This window comes from Pseudorasbora parva, chromosome 18, assembly GCF_024679245.1.
Source record: "Pseudorasbora parva isolate DD20220531a chromosome 18, ASM2467924v1, whole genome shotgun sequence".
NCBI classification, from domain to species: Eukaryota; Metazoa; Chordata; class Actinopteri; order Cypriniformes; family Gobionidae; genus Pseudorasbora; species Pseudorasbora parva.
In genome coordinates this window covers 30916019-30941838 of record NC_090189.1, presented here as the reverse complement: position 1 = coordinate 30941838, position 25820 = coordinate 30916019, and the positions used below count along the sequence as shown (strand labels likewise).

Below are 25820 nucleotides of genomic sequence, written 5' to 3'. Positions count from 1 at the left end.
AGTGATGCGCTGCAATCAGGCTTCATTTGCAGCACCTGTTTCTTTCTCAAGCCGAAAGGAAACTTTCGACCTTCGCTGTTTTTTCGTTTTTAGTCGGAAAGCCGTGAAGCTCTGTATATGTATTGTTTTTTATTTATGATTTCTTGAAGATGCAGAAACCCTTGAAGAAATATTTTGTAAACATGGACGAGTATCTGGCCAGCATCGGGCTCTACCGAAAAATGATGGCGAGAGACGCGTCCTGTCTGTTTCGAGCTGTTTCTGAGCAGGTAATTTAAATAAATGTACCGTAAAATAATTTCAAACTGTACTTTATTTGTGTCACATTCAAAAACCGTGAAAGTATAAATTATTGACAACCGTGTATGTTGTTGAAACAAATAGCCTAGTTGAATGACATTTGTATGATTTTTACCTCTCACCTGTTTAGGTTTTTTGACAATATGCTGCTGAACTTATGTTTTTATTTTGTTATAAGCTTTACTACTCCCAGAATTACCATCAAAGAATAAGAAAACAGTGTGTCAACTTCATGAGGGCAAACAGATGTAATTTTGAACCTGTGAGTGAATTCAAACTACTTCAACAAAACCTTTGTACAAACTGTCATTCAATTTTAAACATTTTTAACATGTTGTCTTATTGTGTTACCGTGTGTTTCAGTTCGTTCAAGGATCTTTTGAGAAGTATTTGGAACGCTTGGAAGATCCCACGGTTTGTTTTAGGGTTTTTCATCTTCACAAAATATTAACGTTTGCATATTATGTGTTTTATTTGTTGTAGTATAATGATTGGGCAGTTGTTTACTGTCAAAAACTGAAATAACTTGCATACAGATGTATTGTACTCTCTTGTTATGTCCTAAAATTTACAGGAAACCACAGGACAAGTGGAAATAAAAGCACTATCTTTAGTGTACAGGTATGTTTTGCATCTGTTTTTTCTTAATCCAGATCCTTTTTTGTTGTTGTAAAACACAACTTTCTATATTCTCTTTGATTCATTTTTTTAAAGTAGTTCACCCAAAAAAGAAAAGCTACATCTACTTCCTTTCATGTTGTTTCAAACCCAGTGTTAGGCTACATAAAGATAAAATGATACTCTATAGCGCCTCTCTTCAATATGTTAAGAGTCTCCAAAATGACACAAAATTTGTCCATAATTCATGTGATAGTTTTGTGATGAACGGACCACAATTGTTAAACTGTTAATCTTCCTATCCACCGAAGCTCTACAATGGAATAGAAGTGCATCATTACCCAAGTCAGTGGCACTATGAATATTTTTAGTGAATAATTGTTTTTGGTTTGTTCCTTACTCAAAAGTTATCATATGACTTCAGAAGATGTGGAATGAAGTGCTCAAGTTGTGTTGACTTCTTTTAAGAGATCAGTATTTTGGAGCCTTATAGTCCTAGTCCTCATTCACTGGCTAAATCCAAAATCGCCCCTATACCCTTAAATAAGGCATTGTTTGAGAGGACAGTCATTTGTAGAGGTGTCTGAAACCATAGTGGATGTAAATCACATTACACTGCAATGACAAGGTTACAGCCGATGTACACTTGATGGTTGTCTGAATTCGCTCACTCTTTTCATTCACTCCTTTAAGTGAACTGTATTAGTGGACTAACATAGGGAATACTGATTGAGAGTTTATGTGGGGAGGGGGATTTGGATTCAGCCACTCACTTTATATTGAAAAGAGGGTGTTCTAAAATTCACTTTTTGTGTTCCATGGAAGAAACCCCATGAAATGGCTCTAGAATACAATAAAATAAATTAATCCTTTTTTATATTTTGCGATACATCTGAACCATACCTGTTTGAATCAGTTTAAATGTAATTTCATTTAAAATGTGTTGGGCCCAAATTCTCATGAGTTATTTTCGGCACAGGCGGTGCTTTGTCATTTATAGGTATCCAGGTAAACCACCTACTGAGATTGCAGAGGAAGACAATTTGCCTAAGGTAAGGAATGTTTAAACTCTCTATTTGTTCACATTCAGAGTTCTAATTCAAGTTCAGTCCTCCTGTCATTCTAAACCCATAAGACCTTTGTTCATCTTCAGAAAACAAATTAAAGGGAAGACTCACGCTCACCCTCAAGTTGTTTCAAACCTGTATGAATTTCTTTCTTCAGCTGAACACACGGGATGATATTTTGAAGAATGTCAGTAATTAAACAGTTAACTGGAGCCATTGACTTCCATACTAGGAAAAAAAAAATACCATGGAAGTCAATTGCTCCAGTTAACTGTTTGGTTACTGACATTCTTCAAAATATCTTCCCTTGTGTTCAGCTGAAGAAAGAAATTCATACAGGTTTGAAACAACTTGAGGGTGAGTAAAGGATGACGGTTTTCATTTTAAAGTGAACTTTAAGATATTTTTGATGAAATCCGAGAGCTCTCTGACCCCTCCATAAACAGCAATGTAATTAACACTTTGAAGGTCCAGAAAGGTAGTAGACACCATTAAAATAGTCCATGTGACTCCAGTGGTTCAACCTTAATTTTTTGAAGCGACAGGAATACTTTTTGTATGCAAAAAATATAAACGAAAATGTAAAATGCTGCACTTTCGATTTCTACGGCAGGATTATTTTTATACATTATTCATTTATTCTTGGTATTGGCTGTTGCATGCGTGTGTTCAATTAGGGCATTTAAAGGGTTAGTTCACCCAAAAATTAAATTGATGTCATGACTCACCCTAATGTCGTTCCACACTCGTAAGATCTCCGTTCATCTTCAGAACACAATTTAAGAAATTTTATTTAGTCCGAGAGCTTATGCAAGTGTATGCACACTATACTGTCCATGTCCAGAAAGGGTATAAAAAACCAACCCGGAAGAGAAGACAAATATTTTTGAAGACAAATTATTAGTAAATCTGAATAAAGTCATAGTTTTTGTTATTTTGGTCTAAAAATAACAAACTACAACTTTATTCAGCATTGTCTTCTCTTCTGGTTTTTTTTTTCAATCCTCAAACAAAGATTCAGCGTATTGATTCGGATCGCCAATGTCACGTGATTTCAGCAGTTTGATGTGTGATCCGAGTCATGAATCAATGCGCTAATTCATAACTTGGATACTCTCTCTGACTAAATATAAAATATCTTCAACTGTGTTCCGAAGATGAACGGAGGTCTTACGGGTGTGGAACGACATTAGGATGAGTCATTAATTTGAGTCATTAAATTAAATTTCATTTTTGGGTGAACTAACCTTAACTAAACTTAACCTTAACTAAACTTAACTAACTTTAAGCAGCTTTTATTAACATGCCTTTTAAAAAAAACATTACTGGTATGCATCATGACACACAATTGCATTAATGTATTTTAAGAGATGCCAGTGCAAGTTGTTTTCAGTTAAAATGGCTCAAACTTGCATTTTAGTCTGGGACAAGACTTAAGCCTTGTCTGTGAAACCAGAGGAATATGTATCAAAGGGTGGGATGTTTGAGGCTGAGATCAAATTTTGGATGGCAGTATTCACAAAGATTCTTCTGTTCTGCTTCCATCCACCAGATGGTCTTCCTTTGAAATGTGAAGAAATAAGATAACACTTTTTTTTTAAGCATTGCTTTATTGATTGAAGTACTGCATAATTTCTGCAGGATTCATTATGGTTCCCAGCACATTTATCATCTTGAATTCCACCCTACAGATTTTGCTGTGTTGCTCAAACAATGGCCACTATGATGTTGTTTACCCCAAGAACTATCCAATGGATGCTGCAGTATGTCAGGGTGAGTTAGCACTTCATCAAGACAATATCCTGCGTGTAATACATCATGAACAAGCGCAAATGGTGAACATTTTGTTCTAGATTGGATTGTAATTTTCCCACAGTAGTGAAATGTTGCATGTGGCACTTTCATTTTTTCAGCCTTGCTGTATGAACTATTATACTCTCGTGTTCTGGGAGTCGAGGAAGAAGAACTGCAGGTGGCGCTGGAGGGATTCAAAGGAGGAGGACGACGATACAGAAACAGCCACTCTATGTGCAGTGAGGACGCTGGCTATGATACCCCAGAAGACCGCCCTCAGAGGTTTTTTTTGTGGCACATTTAAGGCTGTCTCTGTCCTCCTTCATCTTTCTCTCTGTTTGTGTTTGAAATCACCGCTGTCTATACCCTTAAACAGGGCACTATTTGAGGGAACAGCCATTTGTAGTGGGGTCTGAAACCACAGTGGACATTATTATCAGGTGCACTTATTAAATTCCATAATGCACCACAATAAGTGTACAACTGATGTACAGATAGCGAACACCCATAACGCCGAATTAATTCGCACGTCTGACCTGAAGATGGTCCTGCAGCTGAATTATCCATCAGTTTTCCAAACTGCTGGTCCAATATGGGTACAGTGTAATATCTTACAGATATAAATTCCTTTTTTGAATCATTAATAAATTAATTAAGGGTTTTACATAGTTTCCATGACTAAATCTTTTCATTACTACTGGAGCTGGCAGTTTGCTAACTTTTAATTCATTATTAAACCGAAAGCATAAACTATGCAAAAGCTGCAGCCCTTCTGATGCACTCAGGCTACATCTACACTAATCCGGATAAATTTAAAAATAAAAGAGTTTTCGTCTAAAAACACTCCGCGTCCACACTATCACCACACTATTTTCAATCGTTTTCCAAAAAATGTTCATCTACACTGAAACGTCTGAAAACGCTTACATCCCCTTACTGCGCATGAGCAAATCCAAGACGCTTCGACTTGCGTCATTTCCGCTACTCGTTTATTTACTCTTTGAAAATTTTCGGCAATGTCGAGAAAAGGCACTGAGTTTTTTTAAATGGGCCGACAGTGAGGTGGAGTTGTTGCTGCGAGTAACACATGAATATAAAGTACTAAAAGCAAGTGAAAATGTAGACTCAATCTGCAGTATTTACAAACTGACATTACTATTTAACAAGGCTGTCAAAACAGAAAGCATACAAAACAACTGCTGTACAATGTCGTTCACCAAAATTCAATCCAAAGGAAAAGTAGTGGATTCTTATAGTGAGTGTCAGTTTATGTGCTTTGCATGAATTTTGACTTGTTTCAGAGAAGAATGGGAGTCGGGTGGCCATTGTCGCTCGGAAGACAAAACCCGAGCTGGAGCCGAGGACCAGAAGGTGGATAAGACCGTGTTTTAAAAGATTAAGATGTATTTGTATTCATCAGCACTTGACATACACTCTCTGTTCTAGGCCACAGAGGGGTCAGGAAAACTGGTTCTGCCGTACAAGGTACTAAAGGCTTTAGAGCCTGAGCTGTACCGCAACGTAGAATTTGACGTGTGGCAAGACAGCCGCAAAGGTCGGTTTACATTACTGCAGTTGAATTTTAAGAGCATTAATGACTTCTACTATTAAGATGGTACTGCACATTGGTGGTGGTAGAGGAGATTTCCCCCTTCTACAGTGGAGATCAAAATTAGAGAACAATTTAGAAACATTAGATTTTTTTCAGAAATATTGTTGATATTCATTGCTTGAAATTTGAAGGATGATTAGCTGTGGGTATACCATTGTTCTGCTAGCATGTTTTACAAAATACCAAGGTACTTCAACAAAAACCTTTATTTTGTCAAAAACACAGTGATCAAAACTAGAGAACAATTATCAATGCAGCACAAAAAAAATATTACAACTAAAATGTGATGCTTACAGCAGTCAAAAATTACTAGGAAGTACAGAGGTCCTTGCTTTCAATGAGCTCAGCACATCTGTGGCCACAGGACATCACTAGATACTCACACTGCTTCGGTGTGATCTTGGTCCACTCTTTTTCCAGTCTCTTCCACAGTTCGGTAACTGTAGTGGGTTTCTTGGACATAACTTTGTCCCCAATGATTTTACATAGATTTTCAATAGGGTTTCGATTAGACTGGCTGGCCATTTCATTATTACAATGTTCTCACCTTCAAGGAACTGCTTTACCCGTTTTGCAGTGTGATAGGGGGCATTGTCTTGCATAAAAATTGTGGGCTGATTGGGAGATGCTCAGTGAAGGAACCACATGTTGCCGAAGGAGGTTCTGATAAACAGGTTCTGAGGTTCTGCCATGTAGATGTATAACAGGCCCAACTCCTGCTGCAGAAACATTCCCAAAACCATGCCACTTCCTCATCCATCTTTCACTGACTTCTTTGGCCACTTTGGGTTCAATCTTTCCCCAGTTTGCTGCCGAACATAATGTTTCCCATCAGACACAAATAAATTAAACTTGCATTCATCACTAAAATGAACTTTGGACCAGTTCTCCTCTGTTCACACAACATGCTCCTCAGCAAAGGTTAGTCTAGCCTTTTGATTCTTTCTGCTGATGAGAGGCTTGGTCACTGCAGAGTGAGCATTCAGTCTGAATTCTCTTAAATGACAAGACACTGTATGGCGAGACAGATCCTTACTGTGTTCAGCTCTGAAATGGTGAGTAATTCCAGCTGCAGTGTTAAACCGATTCCACACTGAAAGTCTGCATTGTCCTGTCCTCTCGTGCATTGGTCTTGCGTACCTTTTTGGGTACTTGAATGAATTAGTGTCTTTGTAAAGCTTCAATATTGCAGAAATTACAGATTTGAAATTACCAACTTCTTTTGCAAAAGCTGAAAGGGTCATCTCTTTGGCCTTCATCTGGACATCCTGGTGTCGTAGGGTTTCAGTCACCTTAGAGTGGCTTGTCATCTTGCAAAGTCAGTGAAAATTGGAAAGTTTGCTTCAAGTTAAATAGGGTTTGCCAGATTATTACGGAAATTAGTGGAAGTGCCAGATTAACACCCAAAGCTTGAAGGTATCTGAAAGTGTTCTCTAATTTTGACCAGCATTACTTTTCAATTGTCTTATTTAAGTTGTATATACTGTACTTCAGAATATATATTTAACTTGTGAAATATGCTTTAAAAAAACTGCCCTTCTGCTCCTGTTAGGATAATTTAAAAAATGGACTGAGCAGTGACCTTGAAATTTAGGAAAAGTTATGTTGTTCTCTAATTTAGATCTCTACTGTATATTTAAAGTGCTTTGAGTACCCAGAGAAGTTCTAAATAAATGTAACATGTTATTGTTATTGCTATTATTATTATTATTATTATTATACTAAATTAGTTATGATTTCCATGTTGAACCCTCACTTAATAGAAAGCACTTCTGATTTAAAATGAATAAATACATTAAAACATTAAGGAATTGTTACTCTCCTGTAAAGGATTTAAATATCATAGTAATAACTTTTACTGAATGTAACTCATGCTGTTATGATTGTGGATTGTGCTGAAAAGATTTCATACAAATGTACAGGTCTTTCTCAAAAAATTAGCATATTGTGATAAAGTTCATTATTTTCCATAATGTAATGATACAAATTAAACTTTCATATATTTTAGATTCATTTCAGACCAACTGAAATATTTCAGGTCTTTTATTGTTTTAATACTGATGATTTTGGCATACAGCTCATGAAAACCCCAAATTCCTATCTCAAAAAAAATTAGCATATTTCATCCAACCAATAAAAGAAAAGTGTTTTTAATACAAAAAGTCAACCTTCAAATAATTATGTTCAGTTATGCACTCAATACTTGGTCGGGAATCCTTTTACAGAAATGACTGCTTCAATGCGGCGTGGCATGGAGTCGATCAGCCTGTGGCACTGCTGAGGTGTTATGGAGGCCCAGGATGCTTCGATAGCGGCCTTAAGCTCATCGAGTGTTGGGTCTTGCGTCTCTCAACTTTCTCTTCACAATATCCCACAGATTCTCTATGGGGTTCAGGTCAGGAGAGTTGGCAGGCCAATTGAGCACAGTAATACCATGGTCAGTAAACCATTTACCAGTGGTTTTGGCACTGTGAGCAGGTGCAAGGTCGTGCTAAAAATGGAAATCATCTCCATAAAGCTTTTCAGCAGATGGAAGCATGAAGTGCTCCAAAATCTCCTGATAGCTAGCTGCATTGACCCTGCCCTTGATAAAACACAGTGGACCAACACCAGCAGCTGACATGGCACCCCAGACCATCACTGACTGTGGGTACTTGACACTGGGCTTCAGGCATTTTGGCATTTCCTTCTCCCCAGTCTTCCTCCAGACTCTAGCACCTTGATTTCCGAATGACATGCAAAATTTGCTTTCATCCGGAAAAAAAAGTACTTTGGACCACTGAGCAACAGTCCATTGCTGCTTCTCTGTAGCCCAAAATTGGCTTGACCTGGGGAATGCGGCACCTGTAGCCCATTTCCTGCACACGCCTGTGCACGGTGGCTCTGGATGTTTCTACTCCAGACTCAGTCCACTGCTTCCGCAGGTCCCCCAAGGTCTGGAATCGGTCCTTCTCCACAATCTTTCTCTGGGTCTGGTCACCTTCTTGTTGTGCAGCGTTTTTTGCCACACTTTTTCCTTCCCACAGACTTCCCACTGAGGTGCCTTGATACAGCACTCTGGGAACAGCCTATTCATTCAGAAATTTCTTTCTGTGTCTTACCCTCTCGCTTGAGGGTGTCAATGATGGCCTTCTGGACAGGGTCGGGTCGGCAGTCTTACCCATGATTGCGGTTTTGAGTAATTAACCAGGCTGGGATTTTTTTAAAGCCTCGGGAATCTTTTGCAGGTGTTTAGAGTTAATTAGTTGATTCAGATGATTAGGTTAATAGCTCGTTTAAAGAACCTTTTCATGATATGCTAATTTTGAGATAGGAATTTTTTTTGGGTTTTCATGAGCTGTATGCCAAAATCATCAGTATTAAAACAAGAAAAGACCTGAAATATTTCAGTTGGTGTGCAATGAATCTAAAATATATGAAAGTTTATTTTTTATCATTACATTATTGAAAATAATGAACTTTATCACAATATGCTAATTTTTTTAGAAGGACCTGTATAATTAACTTTTTATGAAATGACCTAGATATCCATGTTTTAGGATTTACCCCAAATATCCTTGAGAATAAGACCACATGTAACTTTGCCAATTGATGCCATCTCTAACATGCAGTATGTTCAGAGGTCTTCCTTTTTTTTTTAATATGTGCGTGTTATTATTGTGATGTGCTTTGTGATAATCCTTTGTTATAGAGCTACAGAAGACTGATTACATGGTGTTTGCTGGCAGACAGTACTTTTTAGGAGATAAGTGTCAGGTGGGACCAAACCTTTCATCAGGTTTAAGTGTTGACATTATTGTACATTGGAGTGCCATTGTCGCACTTCATTGGATATTTACTTTTCAATAATAATTTATTTCCCCACAGCCCACATCAGACTCATGTTTTTCTTCACCCAGGTCCGCTTGGATCCAAAAGGGAAGTACTACAATGCTTTCATTCAAGAAGTAGGGAGTCACACCACTGCAGTGACAGTGTTCATTGAGGAGCTCGCAGAAAAGTAAGCTTTGGCAATCTGTGCTTTCTCACAGGCAAATGTCTCTGAGAATCTTTTAACAACTTCTTTAATTCATCTAGGCACCTAGTTTCCTTGAGCAATCTGAAGCCGGTGAACCCTGTGCCAGCCTGGAACATCACACCGAGTAGAAAGGGAAACTCCTACAACCATCCAGAGCAGTACAGTGGAGAACTAGGTCTGACTCTTTTCAAATTCATTTGTGTTGGAATATATACAGTCCTTGAGTTTTTTTTTCTTTTTTTTCATTCAGTTGGTGACTTCTTATTTTAAGCATTTGATCTTATGTATATAAAATTGTCAATTTACAGAATTTTCCTATTATTTATGTGAATATGTAATGGTGTTAATCTTAAAACTGCATATACAGGTCCTTCTAAAACAATTAGCATATTGTGACAGTTCATTATTTTCCAGGATGTAATGATTAAAATTAAACTTTCATATATTATAGATTCATTGCACAACAACTGAAATATTACAGGTCTTTTATTGTTTAATTACTGATGATTTTGGCATACAGCTCATGAAAACCCAAAATTCCTATCTCAAAAAATTAGCATATCATTAAAAGGTTCTCTAAACGAGCTATTAACCTACTCATCTGAATCAACTAATTAACTCTAAACACCTGCAAAAGATTCCTGAGGCTTTTAAAAACTCCCAGCCTGGTTCATTACTCAAAACCGCAATCATGGGTAAGACTGCCGACCTGACTGCTGTCCAGAAGGCCATCATTGACACCCTCAAGCGAGAGGGTCAGACACAGAAATGCATTTCTGAACAAATAGGCTGTTCCCAGAGTGCTGTATCAAGGCACCTCAGTGGGAAGTCTGTGGGAAGGAAAAAGTGTGGCAAAAACGCTGCACAACGAGAAGAGGTGACCGGACCCTGAGGAAGATTGTGGAGAAGGACTGATTCCAGACCTTGGGGGACCTGCGGAAGCAGTGGACTGAGTCTGGAGTAGAAACATCCAGAGCCACCGTGCACAGGCGTGTGCAGGAAATGGGCTACAGGTGCCGCATTCCCCAGGTCAAGCCACTTTTGGGCTACAGAGAAGCAGCACTGGACTGTTGCTCAGTGGTCCAAAGTACTTTTTTTTCCGGATGTAAGCAAATTTTGCATGTCATTCGGAAATCAAGGTGCTAGAGTCTGGAGGAAGACTGGGGAGAAGGAAATGCCAAAATGCCTGAAGTCCAGTGTCAAGTACCCACAGTCAGTGATGGTCTGGGGTGCCATGTCAGCTGCTGGTGTTGGTCCACTGTGTTTTATCAAGGGCAGGGTCAATGCAGCTAGCTATCAGGAGATTTTGGAGAACTTCATGCTTCCATCTGCTGAAAAGCTTTATGGAGATGATTTCTTTTTTCAGCACGACCTGGCACCTGCTCACAGTGTCAAAACCACTGGTAAATGGTTTACTGACCATGGTCTTACTGTGCTCAATTGGCCTGCCAACTCTCCTGACCTGAACCCCATAGAGAATCTGTGGGATATTGTGAAGAGAAAGTTGAGAGAAGCAAGACCCAACACTCTGGATGAGCTTAAGGCCGCTATCGAAGCATCCTGGGCCTCCATAACACCTCAGCAGTGCCACAGGCTGATCGCCTCCATGCCACACCGCATTGAAGCAGTCATTTCTGCAAAAGGATTCCCGACCAAGTATTGAGTGCTTAACTGAACATAATTATTTGAAGGTTGACTTTTTTTGTATTAAAAACACTTTTCTCTTATTGGACAGATGAAATATGCTATTTTTTTTTTAGATAGGAATTTTGGGTTTTCATGAGCTGTATGCCAAAATCATCAGTATTAAAACAATAAAAGACCTGAAATATTTCAGTTGGTCTGAAATGAATCTAAAATATATGAAAGTTTAATTTGTATCATTACATTATGGAAAATAATTAACTTTTATCACAATATGCTAATTTTTTTAGAAGGACCTGTAATAATTATATAATTTATAAATAAAATGTTATTTCAAAAAGTATAACAGACAAAATGGCCAAATATTGGCTTAGCATACTGTTTATATAGGTCTATTACCAGTGGTGGAAAGAGTACTGAAAAAGCATCAAATGCGGCTGAGACCGAAACAAGACCAAGACCTTCAAAAAAAATTCTTGAGACTGGTCTCAAGACCAAGACCGACCGGTCTCGAGTACTACAACACTACTAAATACTACTCAAACTAGAAGTAAATAATAGCACTTTTAAAAGTACTCGATGGTAGTCAGTATTATGATATGAATGTTATTCTAACTTATACCCTGCAAATTAAAAATGTAGCTTACTCTTTTACGGATGATTCTCAGTAAGAACAAAACAAAAAACATGAGATCACAAACAGTATTTCAATATTTCTCTATATTTCTAGCTTTTTTTTTTTTTTGACTGCTAGCACAAAGAATATAGCCTTGTAATATTTGAAAAAGCAACCAAAATCTGGTAACATTTATAACAACCAAGTAGAGGTTTTCTTGTGGTTAATTAAAAAGCATAATTTTATGTACATTTTTACATAAAATTGTTAAAGCAGAGTTATTTATTTTCAAGACGTATTCATGTACTGCTTTAATTTCAATGGATGTTTTCTCTGTAAAAAGAATACACTTAAGAAATTAGTGTCGAGTAACACTATTTTCACCAGTGATTATTTTTGCTTGCAATTAAAAAATAAACCTGATTTAAATATAAATCTGATTTTTTAGGAAAGTTATTTGCTATATACAAAGACTACAATTTTAAATCACCATGTGAGAACACATTAAAATGTGCACTTCAATAAGCTGCCAGAAAGCAGGTTTAATATGTTTGCATGTTAAATGAAATAGATGTAAGGGACAAAAATCTAGCAGTGCCGATCGGTTTATGCCTAATGCACTTAAGCCTGGTAAACAAACAAGCTAAATTGCTTCCAGCAGATGGCACCATGAGCTTGTTCAGTGCTAACAGAATACGTACCATTTGTGCATGTATTAGAAAATGTAATATTCTGCAGTCAATTTTTAGTAATTGTTTAAGGCAATTTCAAGATTTCACTCATCACATTAACTAGCAACAACCCTCTTAAAGCGCGCATGCCTCTCACTCAAGACTGGTCACTATGGTTGATTTGACAGGAGTCACACGCGTGAAATTGGTGTGACAGGACCCAGTCGTCATAACCAATCACGTTGAAAGAAAAAAATAAAATAAACATAATGTAGCGACAGCAGGTTTAGGGAAAATAGCGTAGTAAAAGTACCTAATGTACTAAAGTAAAAGTACAGTGCTTTTAAACTACAATTTCTGACAAAAACTACTCAATTACAGTAACAAGAGTATTTGTAACTTTACACCACTGTCGTTACTTTACAGCACATGAGTTACCAGTAAGACACATCAACAGAGCAAGTCACGTATATAGTGCTTTTCACAATTTTCAAGGCAGCGTTACTGAAAATTGTGTACATGTTTATAATATCTTAATGTCTTCATGATGTACAGTCTAATTTAGCAGATTAGAGCTGTGCATTTTTATATACATTTTGTGGCAAGATAGTTGGCAGATTATTTGTTTGATTAATTGGATTAAAAAAAAATCCATTTCTATATTGTGTGTAATTCTTTGCATGAGCATACAGTATGTATGCATGTAAATTTGGATGTTGGGCAAGCAGATGCTGTACAGTACATACTGATTAATGTAAACGTACTGTATGTATCTGGGTAAAGTTGGATGTACTTATACTAGTAGCATATTTTGTTAATTATTAATTTATCTTGTGATTTGAGAATTGAGACTTGTTACATTTTATAATGATTTGGTGTAAAATTGTTAGATTTAAAAAAAAAAGATTTTGGTGTATGAAAGTTTTCCTCTTTAAAGACCCAGAGATGCGCGGACGCCGACGGTTCTTCAAGAAGCCACGTGGTAAGGAGATGTTGATGGCAGTGTCTTACAGTCATCCTCAGCCTGGTTTACCTCCCCGTCTGCAGCCTGGGTCAGGAAACATTCATCCTGTCCATTCTCCAGGAGTGCACGGTCCCCCTCCACCTCCTGCAGGCCTGGCCTATGAACACTACCGACCTCACCCTCCGCCTAGACCACCACGTGGGTATGGTCCACCCAGGTTAGACCATTCTTTATGGCCCCTTATTTGTTGTAGTATCTTCTAACCCACTCCTGTTCCTGGAGATCTACCTACCTGCAGAATTCTGATCCAACACACTTAAAGAGAGGGGGGTTGTGTTTGTTGTTTTACTCATTTTGTACAAACATTTTACAGTAACACACATAGTTTCTGCCAATCTCATGTTAATCTTGAGTACCTATAGAGTAGTATTGCCTCCTTCATATCTCCGAGGAGTCTTTCAGTTTTGTCATATTTATAAAAAAACAAACTATACCAATACTTTCCAAAAACAGCCGAGCTTGTGGAGGCATGCAGTGGGCAGAGCTACAGAGTCACACACACACACCACACACACACACACACAAAATACATCATGGCAGTAGGTGTGTCTGACATCGGCTGCGGCTGGATGCATCCGATCGGTGAGAGTAGCCGTGTACAGGCAGGGAGGAGTACTTTATGTACTGCTTAATAAAGCATCTTTTTGTATAAGAATGAAGTTCACCATAAACCTACACTATCAACGAAGTGGAGCCTATGGTTTTCATCAGTTTTTATGACAATATAACATCACGACTACATGAAGAGGTTTTACTGTTATAAATAAATGATTTGTGAGCATCAGTGGAACAGAAGTTTTTAGAAAAAACACGAAACGTGATCGCTGTCATGTGGTGAATCCGTGTCGTCATCAGAGATTGTGCAGCCTGCTGCAGCCGCTATGTAGAATCTCCAGCTGGTCTCGAATCGCTCTCGTGGTACTTTGTTGACATAAGTCACAGTCATGTGCCAAATTTTGTGCCACTGCTTCAAGTCAGCTGCCGATCGCTCTGCGCATCGCTGTATGAAGTCGAACAAGCCTATCTCTGGATAACATTTGATTCACTATAAGTTAGTGTTTACATTCATATGAACTTACGCGCCAATTGCCAACAAAGCAGACAATTGTTTCACTCACCGCCTGTGATTTTGAATTTATGACCAGGAACAAACAAACACACTTGCAGAACTCTGTTGCTGCAAGAAAAACAAACCGCATTCACTGTTTCCCTAACGAGCTGTTTTGGGAAGCTGAACAAGGTTATCTTTCCCTTACAACCAAAAACACACTACTCTAATGACATTGTTGAAAACAAAATGACAGCACTGCCGGCGGCTTTCATAACCTGAACAAAACTCATTGATGGATGTGCTCTTGCTCTTGCTCTGGTTTATGTGTGCACATGCTCATAAGGAAGAAGTGGCCATGCAAGGAATTCTGGCCTTTATGACGTCCATACAGGGCCATACTCTAAAAAAAAAAAAACTTCCCAAAACTTATCTGAATACAGAAGAAGTGTAATTGGCACAGAAATACTAATAGCATTAGAACCCCCTCCCCAGAAAATCCTTTTCCTGAAAATCTTAATTGGCTGGTTCAGTCGTGCTTGATCAGGACTGGATCTGAACTTTGCAGGATGGTAGATCTCCAAGTATAAGAGAGGGCACCCCTGTTCAAACCATACCGTATGTATCATTAGTACTGTCCTTACTCATTGCATGAATCTGTGTTTTTTTTTTTTTTTTTTTTTTTTTTTTTTGGTTCATTTGCCACACATCTGTTTTTGTCAGAAGTCCGGCCCGATTCCTGAACCGACACCATCTTATTGGACCAGACATGGCCTATTATCCCAGTCCTAGCAAGCGCTGCTACCAGAGTTTTGATAACTACTCTTTCAGGTCACGGTAGGGAAGCATTCACTTTAACATGTAAATTCATCCAAAAATTGATAATTCTATAAAATAATTGAGACAAACTATAATTTCTCTTTAATATAATATAACAGTCTATTGTGTAACTGCATGAATATTGTTTTTCTTCAGTTTCCCCCAAAAATAGATTCTGAAAGTTATATTGTTTAAAAGCATTTCCTGTTGAAATGGAAATTTTCATTAGCCTTTTTAGTTTGCCTCACAACCTGCCATTTGACAGCTTGTTGCATAGACCATTTTTCGATGAAAAGCAATTAGTTTCTGGAGTGTTTACATAATCCAGGGGTGTAATATTCTGGTGGGCCAATATCCAGCCGAAGTTAGCGTTCAAGAATTTGGCCTTGCTACCCAGTAAACCAATGACTTATCAGGCAGCATTTGTGTACAAGGGTACCCCCCCAAAAATTTACTACTTCTAAAGCAGCATAACAGTCTAATGATCTACAACAAAACAGAAAGAGCATTTGTGATAATCAAGCAAACTTTTAATTACTACAATACTAAATTCTTTAAGAAATTAGAAATAAAGTAAAAAGTTGGGTAAAATTGGGCAAAAATATGAATTTATACACAAACTAACCACCAGGTGCAACTTTCATACGGCATATTTTTTCTTCAGCTCAACTGTCATGGACCCACACTCACAGGATAGTGGGATATCATGGGCATCTAAGGGATATGTCTATGTCTAAAAATGTATTTGATGAAGGTATCTCAGTGGACAGCATGTGATGTATTCTGGCAGCATGTTTCAGGTTTCGGAGACAGTCGAAAAATGTTGTGTTTTATTGGACAAATTTGTATATGCCCATATGTGCAAGATGAGTGGTTCATTGTCCCAAAGGGAGAAATTAAATTGTAAATGCAAACCTTTTTTTGAAGGTCAAATTCTTTATTTTTATTTTTTTATCAATGAATCACATCAGTGCCTACAACAATTTAGATACTGGCTTTCTGTGCCTTCTTTAATTGCCTGACGCTACGTTCACACCAAACGTGACTTGAGCGTCAAAATCGCGTCTAGTTTGATGCGTGAACATTTTGAATCCATTCGCGCGTCCGCAGCTAATTGGACGTGCGTAGAAATTGAGCATTTGCAGCGGAGTATTGTTAACTGTTCTGTGAAAAACTGAACCAATTACGAATGACACTATATGTTGTTAGGCGCTATCCTTGTTGTTTGTGTATCTCTGTGGCAAACGCGCGGGGAGGGCTGAGCCTTTACGGGAGCCCAGAGGGGAGCGTCGGCAAAACCGATTTTCATTCACAAAAAAACGATGTAAACTAAAAATTTGAATTAATCGATTTATCGCCCAGCCCTCATATATTATAAATGAAACTCATTACATGGCAGAGATTAGTGGTCCCTAATTCTCACATTACCCTATTTTATACAGCAAATAAGAAATAAATATTTTTGAAGTGAACTTGCGATAATCCATACGTGTTTATCCAATTGAGCCCCAAAAGATGTAAATAAAAGAAAAAAAAAACAGAAATGAGTCCGCACTTAATGGGTTAATGTAACATTTCCCATCAGGACTGAACAAATAATTGCAACTTACTCTCTGTATAGTGGCGAAATCTCCAAAAAGAAGCATGATTTTGCACAGCAGTAGCAGCTGTAAGCGCCGCGTCTTCTTTATGATGGATGGCGGTGTTAAGCGCAATACCACCACCTATTGTACTTTGGGATGTTTACCAGGTACTGGTGCTGGATTAGGTGTCTTTTTTTGTTGAATATGTGTACTGTTCATTTGAAATATTATGGTTATTGCCAATACTGGTATATTGTTACTCCATTAATTAACACAATATCGGTGTTTCATGTTTTAAATATCACTATTGTCAATACTGGTATCAATATCCCGACACCCCTACTTGTCAGTACACTTTACTCAATAGAATAATTTTCAATATCACAAGAAAATTAAGCTGCATCCTTTTGTCTCCTTTTTATTCACTTCGAAATCATCCTTTAATTCACCTGCTAGCAAAGTGAGTTCAAATTGTGTATGTATAGAAGGAGTCGACGGCAGATGCACTCTCTGAATAAAGAGTGCCTGAGTTGTGTACCTGAGCCAGGAGAGGAAACCCAAGACATGGAGGGAAGTATCACCTTCTATGAGATTGAGGAGACTGATGAGAGCGCCTTCTCACCAATACCCGTGAGTGACCTATTTCTACTTAAGTAACAATTGGGAGCTTTAGGATCATTCACACCTATAATAATATACAGTGTGTATGGAAAATATTCAGACCCCCTTACATTTTTCACTGTTATATTGTTATATTTAAGTAAACATTTTTTGTACACACAGCACCCCATATTGACAGAAAAACAATTGTTGACATTTTTGCAGATAAAAAAAAGAACCTGAAATATCACATGGTCCTTCAGACCCTTTGCTCAGTATTTAGTACAAGAGCCCTTTTGATCTAATACAGCCATGAGTCTTTTTGGGAAAGACGCAAGTTTTTCACACCTTGATTTGGGGATCATCTGCCATTCCTCCTTGCAGATCCTCTCCAATCAAGTCCAATCAGTATAATCAAACACAGCTGGACTTAAATGAAGGTGTAGAACCATCTCAGAAGAATGAACAGAAGAAATGAACAGAACCAAGTTAAATATGAGTGTCACAGCACAGGGTCTGAATACTTAGGACCATGTGACATTTCAGTTTTTCTTTTCAATAAATCTGCAAAAATGTCAACAATTCTGTATTTTTCTGTCAATATGGGGTACTGTGTGTACTTTAATGAGAATAAAAATGTACTTAAATGATTTTAGCAAATGGCTATAATATAACAGAGTGAAACATTAAAGGGGCTCTGAATACTTTCCGTACCCACTGTATTAGCGCTCGCACCAGTGCACTTTTGTTTATTTTAAGCGCACTCTGACACTTTAAATGCTTGACCTTCTTAGTCAAATGATTGGCTGTTTGTTTGTTTTAATCATTCATCATCTGGGGGAAAAGAATATTATGAAAATGAATCAAATTATATAGTTCCCCTGTGTCATTTATCTAGTTCCTCTGTGTCATTTATCATTATAGTTGTGGTGTGGATTGCACTATTGTAGAATTAGAATGATCATAAAACTTTACAGTTAATGTCCTTGGTGTGACCCTTCATCTATGTTAAAATCACCATTTTGTCCGTCTCTGTGTTTAACTGAAGGGTCAAGCTGTCTCCAGCCCCATGGTTCCAGGCGCCACTGCTTACTGGGTGCCAAGAGTTCCCAGTCCTATCCCTCCCTCAGGCAAACAGCCCATGACATCATCAGAGGAGGACCTTGATGAGAGGAGTAATGCTGGGGACCAAGGTACAGCCAAAACCTTGCCAGTGTAGAGTGGTTTGCTTCTGAATATCTCACCATGCCTGTGTCAAATGAGCTGACTCACTGACAACCTGGTTATAGTTTTTTTTTTAATCTTTTTTTTCATCACCATGTCCTTTTTGGAGCTTACAGTACATTCAAAATAAGAGTGTAGGGAGGCAAAGTGAGTTTATAACACCATTTTTTTTTTTTTTTACAAAATCCAAAACGCTGGCAAGCTAACTTTTTCAGGTGCGGTTAGTGACTCACTTTCATTTGTCTTTGACATCAGATTTTTTGTGGCAGTAGTAGCTACATACTGCTTTTTCATATGATGGGTGGCAACCAGCCACCTACTAGATTGGAGTATCAATCAGTACAGATGCTGGATTATTTACTAGAGGTATGACGATACAGTTAGCTAGCTCACAAGATGACTAGAATGAAAAATATGAGTGAATAGTAGTCTATTATTCTACTGAAAGTCACAAAATGCAAAACAATTCAGGTGCATTTTACTTATCTATATATAAGTATAGATATATTATATAACTAGTATATGGTTGTCACTAACAATGATTTTACTAATCAATTAATTAGTCAATTATTTTGACAATTGAGTAATAGGTGGGGTTTTTTTATTACCCCCCAAAAAATCCAAAGTGAATACCCTTTAAAATGGCTTAAAATACATGTATAATAACTGGTTTACATAAAGTATCAAAAGCAAGTGACTTTATGGTTTTATTGAAAAACTATTAAAATGCATAATATACATAATATAAACATAATCCTGTTATGTTATGTATTATAACACAGGCATCCCAAGTCTCCCGCATATTGATCCGCTATCAATATGCGCTATCTCCATGATGCCCGCAAATTCGTTAAAATCTCCCGGAATCTAGAGCAAGCAAACAAGAGCGCGCATGCGAGACAGAGCTGGAGGGGGAGGGAGAGACCTTGTGCGCAATTATGGGTCCGGCATACCTCCCTGAAATGACTTTTTGCAGGTTGGGATGTCTGTATAACATATGCCAGCAGGGTCTGTAACAGCCTGGTGATTTGTTGTGGTTACACTTTACAGCATGATAAAATCCTTGTTTAATATTGGCCAAACAACATTTAATTTAAGTGTCCATTTAGTCTTTAATATCTGGCCACTTCTTTACAATATAAATGCTACAGTCACTGTAATTTCTTGAGTGGGAACATTAAATCCATGCTAAATATGCTATATTATGAGTTTGAAATTATTTTAGTGTCATGCAGCCTTAGAAAACAATCTAAAAATGTGGTTCATGGATTTTCATGTGTCATTCAGTATTGCATTTTGCCCGGTATTTAATCAAGGAATAATGACAGCCCTACACTAATCTTATGATTGTCACAAAAGATCTACTTCCTGAATATGAATTATCATATGCAGTAAAAGACCGAACGATATAATGCAAGCGCTATAAAAGGCTTTGCCATTGACTTATCTCGGTTATGCTTATATCACGATGAAACGTTTGTTTCATCTCAGCATTTTAATATCACAAGATATTTTCATACCCCTATAATTTACAATATTATTGTATATATGTATAGTATTAAAGTGAAATTAGATTTATATCTGCTTACCCCCTGAGCATCCAAGATGTAGGTGTGTTTGTTTCTTCAGTAGAACACAAATGAAGATTTTTTTTTTTTTTTACTCCAACCATTGCTTGTATAATGCATGTCAATGGGGTGTATTTCTATGAGAACCACTATGAGTGTAAAAAAAAAAGACATACGAATCCATATTTAACACAGCGGCTCGTGACGACACATTGATGTCTTAAGACGAGAAACGATTGGTTTGTGTGATAAACCGAACAGTATTTATATAATTCTTTACCTCAAGTATTATTTAATTAGTGCCGTTAATTACACTAGATTTCAATTTAAAGCAGCGCATGATCATCAGACCGTGCATTAAAAAAATGCCGCTTTCTGTTGTCAGAGCGCTCTCTCTCTCTTTCTCTCTCCCACTCTCTAAACTCTAGCGCGTTGGTGTACTCAGCTCGTTGCTCGTTGGAGAAACAAAACAAAATTGTAATTTAATGCTGTGGAGAGAATAAGCTAATCATGGAAGGATAAAATGGATTGTAAGAAGTTGCCAGGGGGAGCTGAGAAAGCCAAGTTAAAAAAAATAAAGGCGTTGGAGGATGACGGGGTCAAATGTGCCAAATAAACAGATATTTTTTTTCTAGACAAACGAGCACACAGAACATAGTGACTCAAGATAACTTATAGTGACTATAGTAGTATATGTAACGTTACATTTATGCATTTGGCAAACACTTTTATCCAAAGTGACTTGCGTTGAAGGAATGTATGCATGTTGAGGAGATGCTGGGTCTTGGGCTCCCGGGCTGAAAATGGGTCCCACTCTGCCCCTGTATACTTGTATCTGATGAAATCTAAACTCACGCCTGCATTTGATCTTGTCATGTACTTTTGGTACATATAATGTTGGTAATGATTTGACTACTGAAGCTTTCTTCTGTGGAAGTGCACAAAAAAGTAGTTAAAACTAGCTACAGTTTGAAAGAGCCTTTGATTTGGAATTATTCCTATGATACCAAAAAGTGCTGTCTTGATTAGCAGCTCACTAGGCTTTAACATAGCCCATATGTGTTATGATAAATTGGTGGTAAATGTTAACTTTTTCTTGACTAGGTGAATACTCTGAGGAGTACCTCTACTCTGCCGCAGGTTAGTTCATTAACGGCTCCACTTTTAGTAAAATGTAATCATTATGCTCTTTTTATTATATCCTGTATGCATTGATTTATGTAAAAAAGCATCATACTTCTGTATTGCAGAGGGAGGATATCAGAATCCATCGGTGTATGCAGCAGCGGCAGAGGCTACCGCCAACCTGGTACTGTCTTCTAGACGTCTTCATTTGTCAAAGATGTCCATCAAAATGCTAATACTGTGGCTGACATGAGTTCCAGTGGGAGAACATGGTGCAGATGTGCTCTCACAGCTCTTCACAATCTCTCCTAATCCAACTTTTCCCCCTTCATTTGAGAATATTGAAAATGGGATTTAGTCATTGGATTGCTTCTGTGCAAAAATGTTATAAAAAATGTGGCCTGATATAATGGTTAATCTGATTAACATAAAACTCAAAATGAGAGCATCTTAAATAGAGATTATAATGTGTTTTGCAGACCATTCAAGAAGGAAGTTCTCGTGCCGGGTCACCACAAGAGGGTGTCGCCACCTACAGTTACTCACAACAGGCATGCATTGTTCATGGTTTTCATAAAATTGTTACACATTTGTGTTCATCCTCTTCGGATGGGACATGTGCTGAATCTTTTCAGGTGGTAGTGAAGTCATCTGTCCTTTCCTCTTCTCAACAAATCAACTCTGCCCCGGCTGCAATCTTCACTTCAAACTCTTCCTCTTCATCCACCGGGAGCTCTCAGACCCCTCCAAACCCCCTGCAGCCCAATAGCATCCTAACCCCGGGACAGCCGCCACCTTATAATGTTCTGGGCAGGCCTGGTATACAGTTCTTTATTTTATAACAGAGGAATTACAATAGAAAAGGTTAGCAAAGATGATGAATGAATACACTCTTCCTCTGTATTTTTTCCACGACGACCACTCAAGCAGTTCCCTGGTTTGTGAATGAGCTGGGAGAGCCGGTCGCCCTGGCACCTCCTCCACCCTACTCTTATGACCCCAATGGCAGTGACCTTCCAAGAGGTTAGAGGGAACCACCTACTTGTCTGATTAACCTGCATATTTTGTTGTTGTTGTATTTAGCTTTTTATTTTTTCCCTCCTCAGATTATAAAGTACTCCAGTACTATTACAATCTGGGGGTTCAGGTAAGTGGGCTTTTTTGGTTTTATCTTCACATTGTCACCACTAGAGATTTATATAGCTTATGCAATATCCCGTACTATAAATGATGCAAGGTTTTAGGATCCTTTGGTGAGTAACACATTTCAAAATGAGTAACACGTGGCTTTTATAAAACAAAAGCAGCATGATAAAAGTCTAGTGATGAAAGGCAACCATTTAGTAACTTTTAAATGCAGTTCGTTCTTATGCCTTAAAGGCAAACTTCACCCAAAAACGGCAAACCTCACACAAAAAAGTCTTCTGAGGTCACAATATACTTCAAGTTTAACATTTTGAATTTAATTCATTTAAATCAATTATTAATCTATTTTAGGGACAAGGACATATAAAGCTTAAATTATTGTAATGCATATTTTATTGTCATGAACAATGTTTCAGTACAGTACAAAGTGTTATATATATATATACATATATACATACATACATACATACATACGCACACACACACACACACACACACACACACACACACACACACACACACACACACACAGACACACACACCTAGGTCCTTTAAAAAAAAATAGCATATTGTGATAAAGTTCATTATTTTTCATAATGTAATGATAAAAATTTAACTTTCCTATATTTTAGATTCATTGCACACCAACTGAAATATTTCAGGTATTTTATTGTTTTAATACTGATGAATTTGGCATACAGCTCAGGAAAACCCAAAATTCCTGTCTCAAAAAATTAGCATATCATGAAAAAGTTCTCTAAACGAGCTATTAACCAATCATTTGAATCAACTAATTAACTCTAAACACCTGCAAAAGATTCCCGAGGCTTTTAAAAACTCCCAGCCTGGTTCATTACTCAAAACTGCAATCATGGGTAAGACTGCCGACCTGACTGCTGTCCAGAAGGCCATCATTGACACCCTCAAGCGAGAGGGTAAGACACAGAAAGAAATTTCTGAGTGAATAGGCTGTTTCCAGAGTGCTGTATCAAGGCACCTCAGTGGGAAGTCTGTGGGAAGGAAAAAGTGTGGCAAAAAACGCTGCACAATGAGAAGAGGTGACCGGACCCTGAGGAGGATTGTGGAGAAGGACCGATTCCAGATCTTGGGGGATCTGTGGAAGCAGTGGACTGAGTCTGGAGTAGAAACATCCAGAGCCACCGTGCACAGGCGTGTGCGGGAAATGGGCTACAGGTGCCGCATCCCCCAGGTCAAGCCACTTTTGGGCTACAGAGAAGCAGCACTGGACTGTTGCTCAGTGGTCCAAAGTACTTTTTTCGGATGAAAGCAAATTTTGCATGTCATTCGGAAATCAAGGTGCCAGAGTCTGGAGGAAGACTGGGGAGAAGGAAATGCCAAAATGCCTGAAGTCCAGTGTCAAGTACCCACAGTCAGTGATGGTCTGGGGTGTCATGTCAGCTGCTGGTGTTGGTCCACTGTGTTTTATCAAGGGCAGGGTCAATGCAGCTAGCTATCAGTGACTTTGGAGCACTTCATGCTTCCATCTGCTGAAAAGCTTTATGGAGATGAAGATTTCGTTTTTCAGCACGACCTGGCACCTGCTCACAGTGCCAAAACCACTGGTAAATGGTTTACTGACCATGGTCTTACTGTGCTCAATTGGCCTGCCAACTCTCCTGAACTAAACCCCATAGAGGATCTGTGGGATATTGTGACGAGAAAGTTGAGAGACGCAAGACCCAACACTCTGGATGAGCTTAAGGCCGCTATCGAAGCATCCTGGGCCTCCATAACACCTCAGCAGTGCCACAGGCTGATCGCCTCCATGCCACGCCGCATTGAAGCAGTCATTTCTGCAAAAGGATTCCCGACCAAGTATTGAGTGCATAACTGAACATAATTATTTGAAGGTTGACTTTTTTTTCTATTAAAAACACTTTTCTTTTATTGGTCGGATGAAATATGCTAAAAAAATTTAGATAGAAATTTTGGGTTTTCATGAGCTGTATGCCAAAATCATCAGTATTAAAACAATAAAAGACCTGAAATATTTCACAGTGTACATGCACCTACGGTGACAATTTTAGAACCCTCCATGAGTTCTAAGTGGAAAAACTTGCAAAATAGCAGGGTGTTCAAATACTTATTTTCCTCACTGTATGCACTTTTAATTGCTTTATATGTGGCATACCAGTATTTTTGTATTTCTTCCAGTGGTATCAGCAGAGTTACTGGCAATCTATGATGCACATGCAGCAGGTGTATCAGCAGCCAGCCGCAGACACTCAGTTCCAGCAGTACTCGAGCGGCATTCCTACTGCTGACCACACAGTTCCCCAGGCCTACCCTGATCCTGTCCGCACATGCCCCCATCCACAAGGAGACATGCCCAGCAACGGTCAGCATCCCTCCTCTATTGCTACCACCACAAACCTCCACGCACTCAGCTGGCACATCCACCTTGAGCTTGTCAAAAAGTCTACTCTGTTCTGCACTGTACACTCACACCCATGCCCTCCTCTCCTCAGGCACCTCTCTGTCTATGGAAACCCCTCCCACGGTGGTCCCCGGCACGGTGTTCTACCCCCTGGTGCAGGAGCAGTGCGGCCAGCCGCCCCTTCACCCCAGCTATGAGCCCTATGTGCCCGTGCTTTCCACAACATATCACTACCTCACGCCCTGGACTCACGGTGCTGGTCCTCATCCCCGCATCCACCACGCCACATACTGCCCCTCTTCCTCTCACTCCCCCGTCAACTACATCACCCAGACCCACCCCACCCATCTGCCACACTCACAGTTTGTCTAAGTATTGTTTACCAGCAGAAATGTTCTTGTTTATGTTGTTCATTTGTTAGTTCTATATAGTTTTCACAGACGTATGGTTATTCAGGGATCCTGCAGTGTTACTCGGTACATGAATATAAAGGCAGGACAGAGATGTGCTTTTACCACCCCGCACGTTCTCTCCCAAAGTAACATTTCACTCTGATTTAATAAGCATATATTTCCCTCCCCCTCAATTATTTGTGGATTTTAAAAAATGACTCGATTCTAATTGTAATTAGAATTCACTTCTCATTTGTTTTTACAAATGTTTGCACGCTTCCAGAATGTAGTCGTTTAGCAACACACCAGGAGTTCAAACCTTAGGAAACCATTGTCTGTTGTTTTTTCTATGTAAAAAAATCACTTATTGTAGCTGCACAAATAAATAAAAAAAGAAACCAAATCAAGTTGTTTCCAAATCCATTTTAAGATTCCAAGCTGAATTGAAAATAAAAGAAAATAAATTTACATGCACACTGCTGCACTACTGTACACTACTTTTATTTTGAAATAAATAAAAATGTACATTGTTAGATAAGTCTATTTCAAATGA

The 25820-nt window shown here is 38.4% G+C and overlaps 1 protein-coding gene across 7 annotated transcripts; it reads left to right on the top strand.

Annotated features, from left to right (window-relative positions):
* Window positions 1-12: 12 nt before the first annotated feature.
* Window positions 13-25717, top strand: alg13 (ALG13 UDP-N-acetylglucosaminyltransferase subunit). Of its 7 annotated transcripts, none has more exons than XM_067422789.1 (25): window positions 13-269; window positions 479-562; window positions 664-714; window positions 875-921; window positions 1898-1970; window positions 3677-3758; window positions 3899-4061; window positions 5081-5150; window positions 5226-5334; window positions 9083-9147; window positions 9291-9391; window positions 9469-9584; window positions 13278-13322; window positions 13425-13521; window positions 15139-15249; window positions 17303-17444; window positions 18463-18607; window positions 21311-21346; window positions 21457-21515; window positions 21811-21882; window positions 21967-22150; window positions 22259-22354; window positions 22438-22478; window positions 24653-24836; window positions 24967-25715. In XM_067422789.1, exons 1-25 carry the CDS (start codon window positions 150-152, stop codon window positions 25245-25247), a joined length of 2574 nt encoding a protein of 857 aa, XP_067278890.1. In that variant the 5' UTR covers window positions 13-149; the 3' UTR covers window positions 25248-25715. The 7 variants fall into 7 exon arrangements, with proteins under 7 accessions (XP_067278890.1, XP_067278889.1, XP_067278888.1 ...); XM_067422788.1 differs by having other exon boundaries at window positions 15136-15249; XM_067422787.1 differs by having other exon boundaries at window positions 17300-17444; window positions 24967-25714.
* The last annotated feature ends 103 nt before the right edge of the window (window positions 25718-25820 follow it).

Coding starts and splice junctions, on each gene's coding strand:
- alg13 (XM_067422783.1), top strand. CDS start 150: ATGCAGAAACCCTTGAAGAAATATTTTGTAAACATGGACGAGTATCTG. Junction 9,585..13,277: donor GCAGTACAGTGGAGAACTAG/GTCTGACTCTTT, acceptor TCCTCTTTAAAG/ACCCAGAGATGCGCGGACGC. Junction 22,151..22,258: donor TAATGTTCTGGGCAGGCCTG/GTATACAGTTCT, acceptor CGACCACTCAAG/CAGTTCCCTGGTTTGTGAAT.